Source organism: Engraulis encrasicolus, chromosome 6 (assembly GCF_034702125.1).
Source record: "Engraulis encrasicolus isolate BLACKSEA-1 chromosome 6, IST_EnEncr_1.0, whole genome shotgun sequence".
In the NCBI taxonomy this organism is placed as follows: domain Eukaryota; kingdom Metazoa; phylum Chordata; class Actinopteri; order Clupeiformes; family Engraulidae; genus Engraulis; species Engraulis encrasicolus.
Window position 1 is genome coordinate 20084891 of NC_085862.1, and position 22500 is coordinate 20107390.

At 41.9% G+C, this 22500-nt stretch overlaps 2 protein-coding genes across 3 annotated transcripts; both read right to left on the reverse strand.

The window, feature by feature from the left end:
- Positions 1 to 1784: 1784 nt before the first annotated feature.
- Positions 1785 to 13620, reverse strand: uchl5 (ubiquitin carboxyl-terminal hydrolase L5). The gene is made up of 11 exons (XM_063200846.1): positions 13406 to 13620; positions 12711 to 12774; positions 11670 to 11775; positions 11287 to 11412; positions 10929 to 10990; positions 10661 to 10791; positions 10152 to 10215; positions 4053 to 4155; positions 3601 to 3714; positions 2976 to 3074; positions 1785 to 2120 (listed from the first exon to the last, which is right to left on the reverse strand). The coding sequence occupies exons 1-11, from the start codon at positions 13479 to 13481 to the stop codon at positions 2076 to 2078; spliced, it is 990 nt and encodes a 329-aa protein (XP_063056916.1). The 5' UTR covers positions 13482 to 13620; the 3' UTR covers positions 1785 to 2075.
- Positions 13621 to 13861: 241 nt separating this feature from the next.
- Positions 13862 to 21987, reverse strand: glrx2 (glutaredoxin 2). Of its 2 annotated transcripts, none has more exons than XM_063200096.1 (4): positions 21866 to 21987; positions 19613 to 19676; positions 19223 to 19399; positions 13862 to 14414 (listed from the first exon to the last, which is right to left on the reverse strand). In XM_063200096.1, exons 1-4 carry the CDS (start codon positions 21922 to 21924, stop codon positions 14262 to 14264), a joined length of 453 nt encoding a protein of 150 aa, XP_063056166.1. In that variant the 5' UTR covers positions 21925 to 21987; the 3' UTR covers positions 13862 to 14261. The 2 variants fall into 2 exon arrangements, with proteins under 2 accessions (XP_063056166.1, XP_063056167.1); XM_063200097.1 differs by lacking the exon at positions 21866 to 21987 and adding an exon at positions 20341 to 20554.
- Positions 21988 to 22500: the final 513 nt, after the last annotated feature.

A 22500-nucleotide genomic window follows, 5' to 3' on the forward strand; every position in this document is an offset into this window, starting at 1 on the left:
CCTACTGCGCCGAAGCTAAAAAGGAAATGGCAACACTTTATCAGTAGCCTATGTTGCTTTATAAGAAATTCATATCAGATGTTATAAACTGCACATACATCATTCATGACTGTTTCATGAGACTAAGCATTCATAACAATCCTTTCATGAATGTGAAAGACAGAGTATACAACTTGTCAAAAATAAAAAGTAGTCAAAGCAGCATTGCCATTCTTTTCCCCAACCCATCACATCACATCTGATTCAATGAGCTGGTCGACTGCCAAACAGGCAGACTACAAGACAACAGAGTCCCAAACGGGATGGAGGGATCTGACAACAACACTGAACCATTCAGGTGCCTTTCACCTGCTGTGGTCATGATGTAGCCTAGCCACAAAGTGATTTGGCCATTTGCCTTCATTGTTGATGACGTAGCCCCAATGTGATCGTGCGTCACCAGACACCACTTCACTTTTATTGACTTTGTGCATCAATGGGCATGTAAAACATTTGTTAAAAATAAATTAATAAAACTCCTATGGTTTACCCGTCAATACTAACCATTAGAACTTCACAAGCCCCCAGCTAAGGCCTGTGCTCATGATCTTATCATACTGAACCTCACCACGTCCCCTAAAACACTTATGCACTTGAGCAGAGCAGGGTATTTAGCTCCAAGGGAGGTGTAAAATGAGCTTATTTCCAGAAATAGTGTAGCATCGCTTTAAGCAGAGCAGGTGTGTTATGTGTGTCGACACAATCATGGACATGTTGGTTTGGTGCCAGCGTGTGTCTGACTACAAGTGAATAACCCCCACTAATATACAGTCCAGTGTGAGTCTACACAGCCCCTCATCTTGCAAGTGCAATGTGAAGGATGGTGGCCAGAGTAGGTATTGCAACCATGCTGCTCATTGAAACTGTGCTGCCCATAACCACATTTGATGTTTTCATTTACTAAGTAATAAAAAAGTTTTGGAGCTAAAAATTTAGTTCTGGGGATTCAAAATGATGGACATGGAAAAGATCCACCTTTCAATGTATGAAAGGGCCATAATGGGTCATAATAAATAATAAGAATTTGATGGTGGTGGTATTTGTAAAAAAAAAAAATAATAATAAAAAAAAGGGAAACATTTGTGAATGGGCAGCATGAATTCTGGTCATAAACTACTAAAAATATTACTTGGTGCACTGTGTCTCCAACCACAACAGAGTTTGCACAGTCACATTAGCGTGCGTGTGTCTGGCTACTAGTGAGTGGGTCCACTCCTGCGTCACTTCCTATTGACGTCTACAGAGAGGGAAGCACACAGGCTGCCTGTGTGTGTGTGTGTGTGTGTGAGGCAGATGTTTTGTGAGATTTGAACCGGATACACACTTTTGTGTGGGGGTGGTGTGTCTAGATGTCTGTTAGATTTTAACGGTGACTGAACTCAATCTTGTTTCAGTTCATCAAAAACAAAAAGCTCTTGATAATAAAAACACAGAAACTGAAAGCAGACAACTCCCAGACGTCACTGTCTGGGGTACCAGGAGGACGGAATAAAAAGTGTCCCAACGCACAGGAAAATTAAACTGGAACTATTTCACACTTGGTTAAGAAATGATGTGTGGTCAGGATACCAAACACAAATGCAAAGAGGCCCAGTCGTTTCCACCAATTGTATATGTAAAGGCCAGCTCTTTTAAACTGATTGTATGTAGCGACCAACTCTTTTGCCCTTGTTGTACTGTATATGTAGAGGCCAAGTCTTTCTAATATTATTTAGACAGGACATGAAAAACACGTGGAGGTGATATGAAAATAATACATGTTTATTAGTTTTTACGCCCTTAATGCTAACATTTGCAGATGGTGGATGAACACTTTACATGTGACATGTGACTGGCCCTGGACTCTCGGGGGGTGGGGTTGGGGGCAACGAGGGTGGGGGTTGCATCCCAGAGGAGGGAGAATGAAAACCGTGCTGGGTTTTTTTTATTTTTTAAACTCAAGTCACACATTCGCATACATTCACACACACAGAACACAAACACGCGCGCGCACACACACACACAGACACACACACACACAACATGATGAAGAGACATCACTTCGCCTCTTGAATTTTCTTGGCACTTTGTTTTTCCTTCGCCTGGAGGGGAGAGAGAACGATAATAGATTAGAATAACATACACATGGCCACTTGAGAAACCACTGAACTATTCCTGGATGATAACCTGCGTCATGTTTTAGGGGCAGGCCGTAACGTGACCTTTACGCAGATCCTGATGACAATGTAGTGCGCATCAAATGTTCTACGCAACTAAACTTTTTGGACTAAGTAAGAAGTGATTAAGTGGCCCAATCCAACTGCTTACAACTCAACTTTTTTGACTGATGTCTAACTGAGAAGCTCTGCAACCATAATATGGTGGGCTACAATGCCCCCTAGTGCCAAACATGTATATTACCTAACAGCACAGCACACAGCATCCAGTTTTATTTGCGCATTTTACAAAAGCTCTTGTACTGCAGTAATGCCCTGCAGAGCTTGCCAACCCGACTCTTCGGGAACCCACTTTAGGTCTAAGAATACCTATTTTTTTGCTGGAAGCCCATTTAGATCGCCACTTTCCAAACACCAAAGAGTTGTTGTTAAAGGACCGCTTCAGTCAATTTCAATATGCTGTTGTATTGCTCATGCTACCCTTGACTTGTCAGTACCCGGTGGTGCCACATTTTTCGTCTCAGCCCCTTCCGAGATATGAGCTATTTTAATAGGGGCAGCGTTTGTTTATATTTTTAATAAAATTTTCATTACTAATTAATATTACTCATTTGAATTTGAAACAAGTGATAACCACAAAATTGCTACAAACGAACTAATGGCACGGTGATATCATATGAAAGAAAACAGTATATGCGTTGTCTTCTGCAAACAGCACCTTCTATCCCCACACTATACTACACTCCCCAATGGGCTGTCCCCACACTACACTACACTCACCTTCTCCACCAATGGGATGAGCTGTTGGTACTCTGCAAGTGTCTTCAGGAGTTCCATGATGAAAGGCAGGTAGTTATGCTTCCTTCGGATGTTCTCAACCTGACCAACACAGTAGAGTAGCACGGCTTTGTATTGGTGACAGACATTACAGTAGCACGGATTTGTATTGGTGAACACACCAATTACACTAACAGGACATTCAGTAGATTTAGATTGGCAAAAATTCCACACTTTTGTGACAAAACAGTAAAGAGTACAATGCATACCGATTTTTTTTTTAACCCATTGTGTCCTGGAGCGACATACACGCTGCATTCAAGTTCTTGAGATTTGAGCTGTTTCATTAAAAAATCAGGGTATGTTAGAGCTGAATGACCACTATACTAGTGCAAAATGAAGGTTCTAGATTTTAAATGTAACTTATTTCATGCTTGTATGTGCTTCGGAGGCTGAGATATTTAGGATTTGATAGGCAGAGGGCACCTTTACCAAAAAAGGGCTTAGGACAAAATGGGTTAAATTGAAAACATTTTGGTGGAAAAACAGAAGGAGCTTAACTGTTTATTAATTACCGGTAATGTCCTTTTCTTAAGAGACAGTGAGAGAGCGAGACAGACAGACGTACTTTGTATCTCTTGAGTTTCTGGTTCTCTTCATCGATGAGCATCTGGTACTTGGCGATCTCTGTCTGCAGGGAGCTGTACAGCGTGCTGCTCTGGTCTGTGTCCATCGGCTCCCCCTGCAGACCCAGAGTGCACACGTGAAACATACAGCCTGCTAACTAGCCTAGGCAGCATTTAACTAGCCAGCTAACTAGCCTAGGCAGCATGTAACTAGCTTGTTAACTAACAGAGGCAGCATGTAAATAGCTTGGTAACTAACAGAGGCAGCCTGCTCACTTTCACTAATGTCATTCATACAAAGGGTCTGGAATTACTGAGGCGCAAAATGTTTACTGCAGAGAATTTGAAATGTAAGTCCTATTTCTCTCTCACACACACACAAATGCACGCGCACACACACACACACACACACACACACACACACACACACACACACACACACACACACACACACCTCTGTGAGTTGTGCCTGTAGTTCGGTAATCTTGCGTTCGTAGATCATCTTACGATCCGACACGATGGCCATGAGGTTGAAGCGGATCTCTCCTTCACTATACCTGGCAGGCAGAGAGGGGGCGGAGTTAGAGAATTACACCTTCACCAACAGGACAAACCAGGCAGGAGGTGGAGGAAGTTTAACTGGACATTACAGCACAGCCATTACATTGAGGACTTTAACTAGAGGAGTGTAAATGGGCAGAACAGCACAATCATTGCATTGTCCGTACGAGTGAGAGGCATATTTTTCGAAAGGAATTGAATCTAAAACGGTGGTGACGCTGTGGTGGCTCAGGTGGTAGAGGAGCCTGTTTGGCAACTGTAAACTTGGAAGTTCAGGCCCTGCTCTGCCTGACCCCATCGTTGTGTCCTTGAGCAAGATCATTAACCCCAAATTGCTCCTAGGGGCAGGGTGCTACGCTGCATGGCAGCCACTGCCACCGGTGTGTGATTGCAAGTGTGAATGGGTGAATGTGAGGCATACAATGTTAAGCGTTTTGAGTGCTCGAAGGAGCGGAAAAGTGCTAAATAAATGCAGTCCATTTACTAGAGATGTACCGGATCCTGATTTTTAGGATCCTGACGGATACCGGATCCACTGCTTAAGATCCTGCCGGATCCGGAACCGGATACCGGATCCTACGAAAGGGTTGAAACACATATAGTAAGGTCGCCAAATTCCGTCCACTTCACTGATCACTTCACTGAAAACGTGATAATATCACTATTTCAAATACTATTTAATTATGCTATCGTATATTTTTGGATAGCGGCAACTGTGTAGAATGGGTAATGAGCAATATTAGCTATATACCGTATATACCGTCTGCGAAGTTATCGTAAATGTTGTTTTGACGATGAGTAATTTTGCAATATCGAGTTATTTTTATGAAGACGCTAAAATCAACAAAAGCGCTGTGACAGGACTCATTCAGACAGTGACGACAGCCAAGCCTTTCAGCCAATAGTAATGTAGTTGTGAACTGGAGAAAAAAGTCTGTGAACCAATGAGCAGACAGCGCTGAGGGGGGCGGGCTGCAGCGTTTTGCCAGACAGGAGAGAGAAATTTCCATGTCACTCGCAGTGTTGCCAGATTGGGCTGTTTCCCGTCCAATTGGGCTGCTTAGGATGGTCGTGTGCGGGTAAAAATGGCATTTAGCAGAAAAACCCGCCCAATTTTAGCCATAGAAATCAATAGAATTGGGCGGGATTTTGAGCTTCTAGGCTGGTTTTGAGCATTTTTTGGGCTGGAAATCATCAGCCTCGTCTGGCAACCCTGGTCACTCGTGCACAGACAGCACTCACTGCTGCTGCTGGGCACTGGGGGAGAGTTGCTGTTATCCAAATGGTGGATTTACATGAGGAATTCAACCACTAAACCAGCCATTGCATGGTGCTGAGGGCGTTTTGAAACTATGTGCTTTACTTAGCAACCGTCTGTGATTATGGAAAGCCAAATAGTTAGGAAGATAAATAGCTTTGTCTCTGGTCTGAGAAATCGCTAGTTAGCATGCTAGTTAGCGAACTAGGCTAAGCAATGTTGTTCTCTACAACTATTAGTGGCTGTTACTCACTACTCAAACACCCACCTGTATACAGATGGCATAACTGCTTAGGTGGACAATTACTGTTAAGTTAGACTGGTGCAGTGAGTTAAATTACAATGTGTGAAATTCTACACATGCAATTTGCAGCTGCCCTAGTTTCCTATCCATGTACTGTTTCCAGTCAAAAATGGCTGTCATCTAACAGAATCATAAGCAATATAGTCTAATAGCTTAGCTCCAAAATATAAAGGAATCGTTCAGTTTGTGATACAAGCATGAAAATTGGTACACATATAGCCAAAGGCATTCCAAAAAGAACTGGATATGGAGCCATCGTGAATTTTCAACATGGTGGCCATGGCAGCCATTTTTCAAAATGGCCGCCAGCCACAACAGTTTTCTTGGATATAATATATTTTAGACATATTTACCATTCATACCACTTGGTAAATGTGATATGGATAATAGAAAAGTTGTCATGAATATTCAAGATGGCCCCCATTTTCAAGATGGCAGCCGTCACTTGTATGATTTATCTGATATAGGTGATATCGATGTCAAATCAGTCATTTTTCATGATGCAGAATTCAAATTTGTAACTTTGGAATTAACCAGAAGCTTCCTTTTATCTCATTCTATACAGTATAGTATCACTGTTTCTTTCAAGATGGCAGCCCATGTCAGATAATCATACAATAGTGGAGTCTGTTAAGGGTTTTACCGTTACGGAAGTTAGAAAAGCACTTTGCATGGTGTTTCTTTAGGGTATATGCTGTAATTCTAGCCTAAGAGCCCTCAGATTTGTTTTCTACAGTCATATACAATATGTCATGTTGTGTAATGTAACATTGTTATTAAATGACATTATAGTAGCTGACAATGTTAATATAGTCCGGAACTCAGCAGAGATGAAAGGGCAGTGGTAGCCTGCTTGACCAGATTGATGAAACTACAAAAATGTACATAGTGGTGTGCATTGGCACTGCCCTCAAGATTCGATTCGATTACGATTCGGGAGGTAGCGATTCGATTGGATTCAATTCTACAATGCATTGCAATGCATTACATTTCTACTGACAGCAAAGCAAATGTTTCATCAGTCATGATGAGGCAATACAAGTAGTCAGATACTGAACAACATTTTAAATGGCTGTTTTCTGAATCTGAATTCAAATGAGCATTTCCCACACTAAAACTATGGTGAGAATAGACAACTGCTGCTAATGCTTGCTGAGCAGCATCTGAATGGGGAAGTGTCAGTGCAAGATGATGTCCAAGGTAGCAGGTTCTCCATCAGATACTGAACAACATTTTACTGGCTGTTTTCTGAATCTGAATTCAAATGAGCATTTCCCACACTAAAACTATGGTGAGAATAGACGACTGCTGCTAATGCTTGCTGAGCAGCATCTGAATGGGGAAGTGTCAGTGCAAGATGATGTCCAAGGTAGCAGGTTCTCCATCAGATACTGAACAACATTTTACTGGCTGTTTTCTGAATCTGAATTCAAATGAGCATTTCCCACACTAAAACTATGGTGAGAATAGACGACTGCTGCTAATGCTTGCTGAGAAGCATCTGAATGGGGAAGTGTCAGTGCAAGATGATGTCCAAGGTAGCAGGTTCTCCGTCCTCTAATTTCCCTGACAGATATTTTTTATTTGTATGAGAGAGGGTAAAGGACAGGACCTCTCCATATGTATGAAGAACCCATAAGATCACCTAATTCTACATTCTCACAAGTAGCATTGTGCATATTGAGTGCATTTCTGCCATCTTTAGAATGGCATTACAGATTATTCAATATACATACAGGCTACAGTATGTCGTCAGTTCAAATTAAATGGAAATGTTTTCTAAGTAGGTGTTGAGTAAGCAGGCAGAAGTAATTTTTTTTCCTGAATTTGCAAACAAGTCCTCACCAAGTAATTGTGTCACAAGTTGCATTACAGTTAGCTCAGTAATCATTGAGTACTTCAATTGGTACTTCAAAACTGACAGTTGATGGACAACATGTATCGTAGGTCTTTACCACCCTTACCCATAAGAGAAATATCTAACAACTCTCATATGGTATACAGGTATACTATAAAAGTCATTACGGTACTCATTTCCTTTGTATGCAAGGCACAAAAATAGTCTGGGAGGAAGTATAGTCTACCATACCCCCCACCCAAACAAAATGCCACATGAATTTGTTTAACCTTCACGAATTTGAGTAGTAACAGTAACATAACTCATTTCCACACATTACACTTTATACATGACCTCAGCATGCTCTACATGTTTCAGTTCTATAGTTGTACAGAACAGTACAGTACAGTACAGTAGCATACAGTACGGTGTAGTATAGAAAAGTACAGTACAGTACAGTACAGTAGCATACAGTACAGTGCAGTACAGTATATTACAGTAGTATACAGTACGGTGCAGTATAGAAACGTACAGTAGAGTATAGTACAGAACAGTACCATTCAGTACGGTGCAGTACAGTATAGTACAGTACAGTAGCATACAGTACGGTGCAGAATAGCAAAGTAGAGTACAGTACAGTAGCATACAGTATAGTGCAGTACAGTAGCATACAGTATAGTGCAGTATAGCACAGTACAATACAGTATTTCACATTACAGTACAGTATAGTACAGTACAGTAGCATACAGTATAGTGCAGTACAGTACAGTATTTCACATTACAGTATAGTATAGTACAGTACAGTACAGTAGCATACAGTATAGTGCAGTACAGTACAGTACAGTATTTCACATTACAGTACAGTATAGTATAGTACAGTACAGTGCAGTACTGGGTCCTAAGGAAGCATGTTCTAAATTTCACGCTTTTGTCAGCTCCGTAACGCTAATGACCTTTTTCTTGAAAATGGCGGCCATCTTGAATATTCATGACAACTTTTAAATTATCCATAAGACATTTACCAAATAGTATGAATGGTAAATGTGTCTAAAATGTCATATTATATCCATTACTCATAAGAAAACTGTTGTTGCTGGCGGCCATTTTGAAAAATGGCTGCTATGGCCACCATGTTGAAAATTCATGATGGCTCCATATCCAGTTCTTTTTAGAATGCCTTTGGCTATATGTGTACCAATTTTCATGCTTGTATCACAAACTGAACGATTGTTTTGGTTAGCTGCTGCACTAATACATTATAACACAATTTTTTATTTACATGGATATGTTTTCATGCCAAGTGATGAAGTATTACTTTACAGACCAGAGCATATGCATGTTATTAAATTCAAAAGCTCTTCAGCACAGCATTTCTCCCAACTCTCTGTCCCTCCCCAGTTACAACACAAATGCAGCACTACTACCTCCAGTGCAGAATTGAAATTTGTCTGGAATCATGCACAACTAATAGACAGCATAAATGCCTAGTGTAGACATGCCATCATTTGTGCAGACCTCTTGGTAACATGCAGTTTAGGCTACATAGGCCTACAAATTATCTGCTTTACTCACCCTGCCCTGCCAAATTCCTATACAGTAAAATTCAAACACATTGATTTCCCCCCCCCCCCTCCTGAAATAGGCCCTACTGATTTTTGCAAGTGTTTTTTTTTTTTAATTATCGTCAACTTATCGTTATCGTGAAAATTCTAAAACTTAGAGATAATTTTTTTTGCCCATATCGCCCACCCCTAATTGGTAGCCCTTTCTATCGTAATTTGGCGATAACGTCCAGCATGTCCACAGACTAGTTTCAGCACAATTCAGCGGCAAAAGGCTCCCAATTCCGCCCGCTTGATTTCAGGCCACGTCGGTATTTCCGTTACTGTTTATTATTCCTTCATGCCGTTTTGCTGATTTCGTTCACACTTGTAGTCCTGGCTTTACCGATGCAGGAACTGTGATTAGTTTGGTCGTTACTGTGGAAACGGTTTAATAATTTTGGTCCTAAAGCGAAACAGGGAAGCGGCCAGGGCGAGTTTTTAGCCAGAATGTCGTCGTGAAATTAAAGTTCCATGCTGCCGTTACGACACCCTTCATTACAATGCTGTTTATGGCCGTTTGACTCGGTTTTAAATGTCATCACCGTTTCAAATTGTAAGCATACAAACTCCGTATCATGTCGATATCCATTCCTGACTTAAACAGTGGATACATAATTAACTATCATCACTTATAAGTAGGCGGGCGGAATTGGGAGACGGGCGGAATTAGGCGACTTGGCTATAGCCTACTCACACACGTGGGCCCTTTTTGTCACGTTGGCTCAAACTAGTTTGACTGAAAAGCCTCGGCTACCGGATCCGGATCCTGTGAAAAACCCTATTATCCTGCCGGATCCGGAACCGGATCTTGGATCCTGTACATCTCTACCATTTACCATTTATCACCTAAAACTACTGAATATCAGACCATCTGTTCATCATACAGATGATCAACTATTGTTACTGTTTTTGTCCTTGTTATGCAACGTTGTTAGTAGTATAAACAACTACTGTTATACCCTTATTAAATCAGAAAAGATTGCGCTTACTTCTGTATCCTCTTCTCAATAACTGGCCGCACTGCGTTGATCCAATCATCCTGATTGCACACACCTGGAAGGAGAGAAGAGCAACGCTTGACACCCGGTTCACACGTACCGGTATATGGTTTTGTATGATGGCTTAATTTTGTATCCCTTTGGGTCTTTAGTTTTTTTTTTCCTTCTCATGTTTTAGCTCCCTAGAATGGATATGTACAACAATGGATAGACAAGAAAAACACAATAAACTCACTACGAAGAGTTGGCCTGAAAAAGACATGTTTGCCTGGATAACACCCAATTCCACACCAATGTGTGTTCACACAATTGATATTCATTTTATTCACGTTGTTTATACAGGAAATAAAGTTATTAACAGATTAACAGAAATGTCCCCTCTCTTTTATATGCGTGTTGTACCTAGATCTATTGCCCTCTCTCTTAAGGCCTATGTGTGTGTGTGTGTGTGTGTGTGTGTGTGTGTGTGTGTGTGTGTGTGCGTGTGTGTGTGTGTGTACCCAGGTCTATCGGTCCCTCTCTGAGGCCGTCCAGCTCATACAGTCGGCCGTTGACCGGGACGTAGCTGACGAAGTGGAACGCGTCCTCATCCTTAGCAGACGACTTGGCATCAAACTCAAACATCTGCTGTCTGCACGACAGTAAAGAGAAAAACGCATCACACATCAACATACGCCTGTTCATCTGGTGCTAACTAACATTGATATTCACCGTTTTCAGTGTGTAAACAAACGCTGCATCATCGTTTAGGTGAAGCGCGGACGCTACCTGGCAAATCCATTGTGGACTTGACGAATGACTTCTGAGTTGCTCAACGCAAGACCCTTCATCTGAAACCAACATAAACAACAGCCAATCAGTGATGATTCAGCAGATACCTTATTTTACCTTTGCATTGATTTGCGCTAAAACAAGGTACAATGTGTTTGGGTTTTTTTGAAAACACAACAAAAACAAAGTAGAATCCCCCCCAAATTTTAATTTGCTCACAATTTTGCTTTTTTTTGGACAGGCAACACAGATAACAACTTAAGACATTGAAAACTTTGTCATCACCACACACCACACCGCACCACACCACACCACACCACACCACACACACACACACACACACACACACACTTACAGCTGCATCGAAGCTTGAGGAGAAGTCTTTGAACTCTGCGAGTGTGTCTCCAAGGAGCACGTCCTGGTGTGTGCAGTTTAATAAGACACTCACGATGGCCTGGGTGGCACACGCGTTATTAATCACCTGGAACAGAAATAGTAAATATTAACATAATACATTAATAATAGCAATGACCATGGCCTGGGTGGTGCAACAATAGGCAAAATGGACTCACTGTTGCTTTCTAACTGGACAGGCTGAGATCACAGAAGTATGACTGACTTGCGTTGCATTGCGTTGTTTTGGTGTTCCCTTTATCTATTTTTGGAGCAGTGTTTATTATATTGTTACACAGTGTAGAGAGTGTATTGAATGTGAGCGTTGCCGTGAGCATCAGTCACCTGTTTGGCGAAGAAGATGTTGTCTAGCCGCGAATCCTGCACTATAGAGCCGGCGGGCTCCTCACCAGGCTGCCATTTGAAGAGGAAGATGAGGCCATGGACGGGTCTGCAGGAGGAGACACAATAATAAAGAGTTAAATAACGTTAAATAATAATAAACGTTATGGTTTAAGGTCATTGCTGTTTAATGGTCTGCCTCTTGAAGAGGAAGATCAGACCAAGGACCGGTCTACGGGGGAGGCACAATAATAAGAGTTAAATAAGGGTAAGGATTATGGCTCTTCACAGGCTGCCACTTGAAGAGGAAGATGATCCGTGATCCGTGGACAAGTCTACAGGGAGACACAAACACCAAGCTAAAAGTATACAGTAGCTAACGAGGTCAAGACAAGCCAGGCGTGGAGGTAAAATGCCCATAGGAGAACACAGACACATACACCAACTAGAGCCATGGTCTAACAAGGACAGGACAGCTGTGGGCTAGTGGTTAAGGAGATGGGCTGGAGGTTTGAATCCCACCCTTCCACTCCATACCTCACTCCACTTCATGGCTGAGGTGCCCTTGAGCAAGGTACCCAATTCCATATTGCTGGATATCCACCAATAGCCTGTAAATAACTGTAAGTCGCTTTGGATGAACGCATCAGCGAAGTGTGATCTGATGACGATGCCATGTTAAGATGAGTCAAAGGTCAGAAGTTAAAGCACCCATGGATAGCAGGGAGTGTGGCAGGGAGTAGAGGGGTGGGATTCAAACCTGCAACCCTCTGACCGAAAGCCCATCTAGGCCATAGCTGCCTACAATATCTCCTTACGACAACGGAAGTTATTGATTGGGATAAAACAGCTATTTTTATACATTAGGGCACCATATTCTGCCACAGTAATGACATATCAACCCATTGAACTTGTTCGAGAAGCAAGTGGCTGGCCACCATCTTGGCGTTTAAATTAGAGAGGTGCACTAATGGAAACGTTGCAAAAGAGCTACTCTATACAATCAGAAGCAATCATGGCATGCATGATGCACGCTACACTTACTTCAGATTCTCGAAGTTTTCTGGTTCCATACTCCAGATCTCCTCCACCTGTGCCCCTTTGCAGCCTGCAGGATCAAGAAGATGCGCATATCACATATTTTAAACTGTGTTTCAAAAATTAGTTTCAGTAACACGATTTGACAGGAGAATGGAATATCCACAATAATGTTAATGAACCCATGGGTCATGTTCATGTTGAAAAGCAGTGACGGTGACAGTGATGGTTAGCTCTTGGGCTACTCAGCAGCTGCCTATGACAGAGTCAACAATAAACATTTTCATATAATATACTTATTGCTGCGTCATGTTTAACGTTTGCTGCACATGAGCTGATACTGCTGCTGGCCTCGGCGAGAACACATGAATCACCTGAATCATCATGATCCAAGTCCAACTAGCTGATTTGCTAACATGCATTTCGCATCTCATCGATGCGAGCCCCCTCGTTAGCGTATCCCAAAGACGTCTTCAGTCAAATGGCATAAGGCCAACAGTAAACATATACAAGCGGGAGGGAGAATAGCGCAAATATGAGATCTTGCGACAGGTCTACGGGGGAATGTGAGTGTAACATCTGTCTGGAGGGATGTAAATACCATGTTGTTTAATGTCTAGCATCCCTTGCCTTCATTGAACAATGCTAACCAACCCGTTAGCCTGCCGAGCAGTTAGCCAAGGTTCCCCACATCGACTCACCGAAGCCCTTTATCAACTCTGTGAAAACACCAGGGTCACTTTCCATCAAACACCATTCTCCTGCGCTTCCGGCCATTGTGGAAATGTATTTAACCTCCCAAACTAAGCCTTACAAATACAAATAAGAAACGATAAATAAGCGTTGATTTCTCAAACAATATTGGTCATCTACCAGACAAGCGCTATGATAACTACACGCTGCATAATTCCCAGCAGCCTTTTCGGGGTGCACATGGGCCAATCAGGACACACCGTTCGCGCTCTATGACCAATGAGCAGCATAGACAAAGTGTGTCTAGCACAGCCGTTTTCAAAGTGGGGGCCGGGGACCCCTGGGGGTCGTGAGGGGATTCTAGGGGGGCCGCGGCAGGTTCTTGCAGTTGTGCAACCTCAGCTTTCTGACATACTACTTTGTATAATACATTCAATATATCTGCATTCAATCACACAGTCAGATGAAATGCATCAACACATTTATTGTACATCATATAAAATGAAAACATCAATCTTCGTATCGGTACAAAGTCAGTTGTTGGCCAGACATGTCACTGACACATGTGGGAGTGGGACAACACAACATGTGATACACAAATCAACCTGCCAGAGACAGAGACACATGTACTATGATACAGCTGTACATTTCTTATTCATGAGGTAGGCTATCCGCATGCATTACAATGAAATAAATACATACATACAAGATTTAAAATTAAAAAGACAAACAGAGAGAGAGAGAGAGAGAGATGTGATGATGAATAATTGCTCTGTCCGTAGAGGAACCACATCACTGGAGAGGGTGAATACTTTCTTGTTGTTGTGGAGAGCTTGAGAGGGAGAGCGTCAGCATGCTGTGTTGCTATGCGCTGCCATGTCCAGAGCCTGCAGATCCCTCTTCAGCACAGCAGGGGGCGCACTTCTCAATGAGTGGCCGCAACTTCCCCTGCTGGTGAAGCTCTCTGGTGTCCGAACCGCCGCCGATACACTGGCCGTTTATGAAGACACGTGGGACCTGCAAGCAACAAATACACTGATTAGAGATTGTAATCAATATAGTGATCAGAGAGCTGCGGCTGACACTGTGAAGAATAGCCCGTCTATGAAGATCTGGGGGATCTACAGGAAGATAGAGGTTGGACAAAATAATGGAAACACCCGTCATTTTAGTGTGGACTCAAATGGACCAGTCTGTTGGCCAATCTTCATTAATTGCGCATTGGACTAGTAAAGTGAAGTGTGAACTTTCAATGAGCAGGGTAAGAGCACAATTTTGCTCGAAATTTTGTAATGCACACAACATTATGGATGACATATCAGAGTTCAAAAAGGAGAAATAATTGGTGCGCGTGTAACTGTTCAATATTTGACCAAGACAGCAAGTCTGTGTGATTTATCAAGAGCCACGGTATCCAAGGAGATGTCTGCAGACCATGAAGAAGGATGAACCACATCCAACAGGATTAACTGTGGACACAAGAGGAAGCTGTCTGAAAGGGTTGTTTGGGTGACCGGCTGTGTGTACTGACCTTGTGGAGCTCTCGATGGACCACTCTGGTGGAAACAGGAGAGTTGAGGTGTACATTTATTTCTACCGTGATTTGGACAGCTTATGTTTTTTTTGTATACACTCCGGGTTAACACCCAAACATCCGTTTCAGAGTATTCAGACAGCTTCCTCTTGCGTCCACAGTTAATCCTGTTGGATGTGGTTCATCCTTCTTGGTGGCATGCAGACATTACCTTGGATACCGTGGCTCTGATACATCTGATACAAGACTTGCTGTCTCGGTCAAATATGCAACAGTTACACACGCGCAGTTCTCCTTTTTGAACTCGGATAGGTCACCCATTATGCTGTGTGCATTGCAAAATTTTGAGCAAAATTGTGCTCTTACCCTGCTAATTGAACCTTCACACTTCACTTTGCTGGTGCAATGTGCTAATGTGTGCATTAATGTGTGTGTGTGTGTATGTGTGAGTGGTGTGAGTCCAGCTGTCTTTTTCTAAATACAAGAAAGACAAAAGAACTCATTGTGGATTTTAGAACGGGGAGACACACCCATCAGAACATGGTCATACATGGGGAAGACATTGAGGTGGTGAAAAACTATAAATATCTGGGAACTGTAATAGATGACAAATTAACTTGGAGCTGTAACACCGATACTATTTACAAAAAGGGAACGCAGAGATTGTACTTCATGCGAAAGCTAAGACAATTTAAAGTGGATAGGGATATGATGCGGGTTTTTTATCATTCTTTTGTTGAGAGCATTTTATGTTTCTTTTCTGTGGCCTGGTACTTCTCCCTGTCTGTTGTTAATAAAAATAAGCTGCATAAGGTAATCAACATGGCCAGCAAGATTGCTTGCCAGCCACTAAATAGCATGGCCATGACCGTTGAAGCAAGGGTGGTAAAGAAGGCAAATACCATATGTGAGGATCTCTCCCACCCCTTACAGCAAGCATATGAGTTGTTGCCCTCAGGTAGGAGGTTTAGGATGCCCTCATTTAAGACAAACAGAGCCCGCCAATCATTTATACCTACTAGTATATCCATGCTAAATAAGACAACTGTAAGTTAGACTGAATAGCACACTGCACTTTGGTACTGAATACTGCACTTTACTGTGTTTATGTTGGGTTTTTTGTCAACCTGTCTTTTTGTCCTATAGAGGGAGGGGAGGCGGGGGGGGGGGGGGGGGGGGGGGGGGGGGGGGGGGGGGGGGGGGGGTGGTCGTGTTTGTCTATTGTGTTCTTGTTTATTGTAATGTCTTTGTAATTGTATCAGATGCACTGAAAATGGCACAGAACAAATTTCCGAAAGGACAAATAAATAATCTATCTATCTATTAATGTGTTAATGAAGATTGGCCAACAGGCCGGTCCACTTCAGTCATGAAACTCCCCAACCCCTGTATACTGTTATTATAATCAATAAGTTGATCAGGTCTTATAAATAACCCTAGATGTTATTATAGTCAATACACTGATTAGAGAGCCGCCACCAATAAACCGTTTATGAAGACCCGGGGGACCTGGAGAAAACAGCAGAGATGTTATTATAATCAATGCACTGATCAGGTTTTATCAATACACTGATCAGAGAGACGCCGCCAATACACTGGCTGCTTATGAAGCTACGGGGGACCTGCTAGCAGAGGTAATGTTATTATAATCAATACAACTGATCAGAGAGAGAGAGAGAGAGAGAGAGAGAGAGAGAGAGAGAGAGAGAGAGAGAGAGAGAGACATTACAAACTATTGTGAATAAGGGGCAAAATTGTACAAGGCTCAGTGGCAGAGGATATTGTACAGTATGTAGGGATGGTGAAAATTGAAAAAACTCTAAACCGGCTACTGAGACTCATTAACTACATTCGCGTTTTTTTTTCCAGGACCTGCCATGTCCAGCCACTGTTGCCAGATGGAAAATGCTGAATTATCGTACTAAAACCTCAAAATTATCGTTTTTGGGGGGCTTTTTGGGAGGAAATTATCATTATAATTATTATTATTATTATTATTATTATTACAACCAGTTAACCGGTGGCAGAACATTTTAACCGGTTAAAGTTGATCTGGTCGACTATCGGTTAACCGGATACCGGTTAACATCCCTAACAGTATGTATTAAAATGGAGCTCAGCGGCAAGGCAGACTGTGTGTACATACATTACAATGGAAATGTGACTTCATATGCTTGCTTTCCCCTATCATTTACATAAACAGCTCCTCATTCACCCAATCTCATACACATTCAGAGATGCCATGCATACCAACGGAGGACTTGGAAAAAATAATGTGACGCATAAAATCATCTCTAAAGATTTGAACTATATTATAACCATCTAATCTACTCTACCACACTAATCTTAGCCCAATATCATGGGCGCTTTATAGTTCAATTTTCTGGGTTTTGTCAACACCAAGTCAGCTCTAAGAATACAGAGCTCCAGATTGTAACCAGCAACTTTCTCATGTGCTCTACCTACTGAGCCACTGATTGCCACAGTGGAGGGAGAAATGATCTACCGGTATGTAATATTTTCAGTGTTGATGGAACAAGTACTTGTCTGGAAATTGGGAACAGAAAATCCCTGCACTTGACACAGTAGAGTAGTTGCATAAAAATGACAATAAACGTTTACCATAATCACAGAATATTAACAACCAGATTTCTGAAATTAGGTTAAAAGGACAGCTGAAGCAAGAAAAAAAGCTTAAACAAATTCTGCCAACATGTTGAAAAGCGAAAGCCTATGAAACTCGAACCCTTAAAAGGGCTCAATTGAAACAGTTAGGTGATGGTGCACTAGCTCAGGGGTGTCAAGCTCATATTGATTCAGAGGACACATACAGCCCACTTGATCTCAATTAGGCCGCACCAGCTACGTAATTGCGAAATATTGTTAATCATATCATTGTTTGATATCGCTATATTATCGATTTCTGTTTTCTTACTGTTAAGGTACATGCTTTATGCAGCCTATGTAGCTTAATTACTGATCATCAATATCAATGATCAGTACCTATTTATTCACAGATGCCAATGGATTTCAAATAAAATGCATTTAATTTTCACTCACAAACAACTGGTTTAATTTTTAGACAGTGGGCTGAGGATATTTTTTACATGACACCAAATCAAATTCTCATACTAGTCAGGGACTTTCGGGCCATATCCCAATCATATCCGGCCACCGGGCCTTATGTTGTGACACCCCAGCACTAGCTTGATTGGGGCAGTAAGGCAGGGGTCCCCAAACTAAGGCCTGGAGGCCGGATGCGGCCCACCATGCCCCTTTGACCGGCCCTCCACCTCTCTGCACCTCACCATTTGAACTGGCACAAAGAAGCAATCCTCACAGAAAAAAAATAATGATAAAATATACTTTTAAAATATTTGAATTTTCACTAACCTAGTGTGAATCACAAGAAGTTTCTTGTCTTGATAATTTCTGATCTCACTGTAATATAAACAGGCCTACCATTTCTATTGTATCACTCATAAACTGTCAATCACCATATTTTTCTAACCTTTCCTTGCTATTTTTACATGGTTATTAGAAATTAAAAGGAATACCTGTGGTGTTTCAAATTGAAAAACGTGAAGTACTCACTTCTTTTGCAAATCACTTGTTTGACATGATATGCACACAATGTCAACACACACACAGCACAGCATCATTGTTGAGGCAGAAATTATTTGATGCTGTGTCTCATTTAAACAAGCAACAGACTGTGAATAATGTCAATATTCACTAAATACACAAAACAGTGATATCATCTGTGGTTAAAATAGCTCAACGATAACAAATGGTCACGTGGTGTTCCTAAAATAAAGTTCCTGCTGCCTCAAAAGGTGGAATGGGGGTGAAAAGAGGACACGGGTAAAATAAACACAAGACCCAAACCATGAATGTTAGGCACTAAAACCAAGGATGTCAAATTCCGCAAAATCCCGCAGAACCATTTTATTTGGCCCTTGGGATCATTTCAAATGTGTATTACAGTTGACTCACATGCACCATTAATATATAGAAAATATGACTTGAAGGCATTAAGGAAGAATTATGAATGGGTCCAGACTAGTGTAACAGCACTAGCACATAGAAGTAAGCGATAGTATATGATAGGAATATGTTGTGTCTTTCTTTAAGTATTAAGTCTATGTACTGTATGCACAATTTCAGTGCACTTTGTGAATAAATATTGAACTGGGCCCGCGACTTCATCTCGGATTTTTGGCCAGCTGAGAATTTGAGTTTGACATCCATGCACTAAACAAACGGTTTCAATTAGGAGTGAAATGCTCACCGTCTTAGCCCCGGTCATCTGTGCCAAAGCCTCCTGAAGCTGCCTGCCTTCACTGTGTTGGTCCAACTCGATGACTTTGTACGTGGCGCCGATTTCATTGAAGACGTTCTTGGCCATCTTGCAATATGGACATGATGTCTTTGAGAATATCACCACACAGTTTTGAGACACCACATCCTGGGGGAAAGGAACACAGACCATGAGTGGCTGCAGGCAGTGGTTGTGTGATTCAGCAAGTGTTGCTGCTTGTGAGAGGATGCTTCACAAACTCCAAAATCTGATTAAGTCTTTAAGAGAAAAGCAACATATCTTCGAAATCTGTTGTATATGAATAACAGTCATTTGGTTAACAAGGTCAAGACGAATGAAAATCTCCATGTTTAGGCTTACCTGTACAAAGTCAGTACTCGAAGCGCCCAGACCGCTGGGTGTTGTTGATGACAAATTCCCCATCCTACAGGACAGAACAGTAAAGGACACGATACAGTGAGCAATAGTATTTCAAGTCATATCGATCTTCATATACTTCAATGAACTAGGCTACTCATGTCATTTGGGATCAAAATATGCACAGTAGGCTACTCTAAAACAGCTGGCACCTGAAGATGGTTATGATCCGGTAAAAACTGCACTGGACTGGAACCCAGAGAGCTAATGCTACCAAGACCACAACGGTACTTTTACATTTCATGGTAATCGTCAATCTTTTACCAACTATTTTCAAATTTAAGCTTCAGATAGTGTCTAAACGTCAGATAGCAGTTTGCACCAACGTCTGGTGTTTGAGAAGCGTCAAGCTCTGTAAACACTGTCTCTGCTAAACCACTGCCGCTTTGACACAGTCGGAGAGACAAATGTAGGTTAATACGGTTCTAATTTGAGACCTAAGATAATGTCTAGACACTAACTTCACTGCCTGTCAAGTGTCAACATCAACCTATCTAATTAGCACACGCCTCAAATTGGTGTGTGGAGCTAGCCTTGTTATGGTCAAGGACAACTTGTCGGTTGTAGAAAAAACGTATAACACATCTGTACACATGTAAGTAATTATAGTGATCAGTAGCGATGCAAACACACATCGCTAACCTTTACATAAGAAGAATAACAGACGTGACCTTTGTCTAAGAATAACACCCCGTGTGAGTATTGTCAGCCATCCTCTCGCAAGCATTCTCTGTTGCGTGTTGCTTGCCGACAGCTGGACCGGTTGCAGCAAAAGTTACAAAAGGTCTTGCATGCGTTACTTAACAGAGGAAAAGGCACGCCAGGTGAGTTGTTGCCGAACACCAAATTTCACTAAAAGTACAAAGTTCAACGTCTGTTATGTGTGTGCCAGAGCCATCTAATAACAGAGTTACGCCACTCCCATAGACCTCTATGGACCAATCTTTCCACAGCAATGGCGGCTCTCATGGAGCCTCACGGAGAGTTAACATGGAAATCCCCATTGACTTTAGTTCTATTAGAAGTTACTTAGTTCCAGGAGGTGGCGGTATAACACAGAAAATGTGGTAAAGGTCATGTAATTTGTTTGTACTTAATCTTTGTTTGGTATGTGATGGTTCTGTGTTAGTTTCCAACGAACAGAAGTTTACTGTTAAGAAACATTTTAATCTACGCGAATCACATCACCAACCGACTTCCTGGTCCCCGGTTTGCGCAACTCTGTTATTAGATGGCTCTGGTGTGTGCCATTCACAGACCTGTATTAACCTAGACTGGCAATGCCCCTCGAAATTTTCGGATCTCTCAGAGCCTCAGAATCGTAGTCTGCCATCTTGGTGGAGACTCCCGTAATTACGTAATGACGTCATGCACCGATGGGTTTTTTTTTTTTTTAATATTTTTTTGCAACACTGGTTCTGCACTAGTTAAGTTGGGTCAACAATAGCTCTAGTATAAATTAATGTTCTAGAAAAGTCTCGCTCTCAAGTGGCTCCTTATTTTCACAGCTGCACTGTGCTGTGCGTGTTGTTGCTACGTTACCTTCAGCGTCCTTGGGGGGGGTATTAATAATAGCACAGTTACCGGTAGCTTCACTGAAAACGTACGGCTTATTTAAGAAATATACATACCTATATACACAGTTGTCATTACATCTGAGTTGAGTACATAAAATAAGCTTTACACACGTAAGCATGGCCGATTCAGTGTCACAAATATCCACAAACCTGCATGAGCGGCAACGAAAACAGTCGGCTTCAGGGTTGCCAGATAATACTGATTATGTTCGTCCATTTTTACCCACAGACCGCTTTCCTCAACGGCCCCGATTGGGCGGGAAACCGCCCGATCTGGCAAGACCGCTCAGCTTCAGGCTCTCTAATAAAACGTTTGGAGGTAGTGATGGTTATTTCATTAGTGGAGTGAGAATTTAGACGTTACGACTTGTCAAAATATTATACAAAATGATTGAAACCCACTTTGATAACGTTGTAATCACCGTTTGAAATCGTATGCATTCCTATGGGTCACAGCTGCGATAGTCTCCACTAGGCGGGGCTACGTCTGTGGGAGGCGCCCACAGGGCGCGAAAAAGGCAAAGATGGCTGCGCCCAGTCAATCCGAAAAGCTGCCACTGGCTAGAACCGCCCATTGCCAGTCTAGGTTAATACAGGTCTGTGTGTGCCATTTTCGTACCTTCGAGGGAATTGTTTACCGGATGTGCTCAGCAGTGTTTGGGTTCCGGAAGATGGCATTGTTTCTATATACCGCCATCCAGTGGCGAGGAAGGGGATTACTTTTGCCTGTGACGAGCAGACCTGTTCAACCAGGTGGCTAGCATTTTCTCTTATTTCTCAAGAAACTTGGTACCAATCAAGGTCGTAGCCAGTAGCCTATTTCGAAATTAGTGAGCTCCATGATGCGCATAGCGTGAAGAACATTTTTATTTTTAAAGGTGGAATATGTTGTTTTGTCATTTTTTTATTTGCATGGCAATTCACAAATTTGATATTTCCATGAGTATACTTGAATTTCCTTATATACCAGTAGCCTATTTACTAACATCTCACTGGTCTCTACATTTCCAACAGCTTTTTATCTAGCACGTATTATAGCTTACACCCAAATAGCCTACACACAAAGAACCACACTATAGAGCATAAACTAACCACAAAATGCATTTACTATAGGCTATAAAACAATTTAATAAACTAGTTTGTTTCAGAATGTTTTTTTTTGTCTGTTGCTGCTTTGCACAGAAAGTGGCACACGCGCGCGCGCACACACACACACACACACACACACACACACACACACACACACACACACAC

Bases quoted from the DNA above. Each gene is read 5' to 3' on its own strand.
- uchl5 (XM_063200846.1), bottom strand. From the start codon at position 13,481: ATGGCCGGAAGCGCAGGAGAATGGTGTTTGATGGAAAGTGACCCTGGT. The intron at 12,775-13,405 runs GTGAGTCGATGT...TTGATCCTGCAG, and splicing joins AGAGTTGATAAAGGGCTTCG to GCTGCAAAGGGGCACAGGTG. The intron at 4,156-10,151 runs GTAAGCGCAATC...TCTGCCTGCCAG, and splicing joins ATTGAGAAGAGGATACAGAA to GTATAGTGAAGGAGAGATCC.
- glrx2 (XM_063200096.1), bottom strand. From the start codon at position 21,924: ATGCCATCTTCCGGAACCCAAACACTGCTGAGCACATCCGGTAAACAA. The intron at 19,400-19,612 runs GTAAGCCTAAAC...CCTTTCCCCCAG, and splicing joins CGAGTACTGACTTTGTACAG to GATGTGGTGTCTCAAAACTG. The intron at 14,415-19,222 runs GTGAGCATTTCA...TGTTGCTTGCAG, and splicing joins AGATGACCGGGGCTAAGACG to GTCCCACGTGTCTTCATAAA.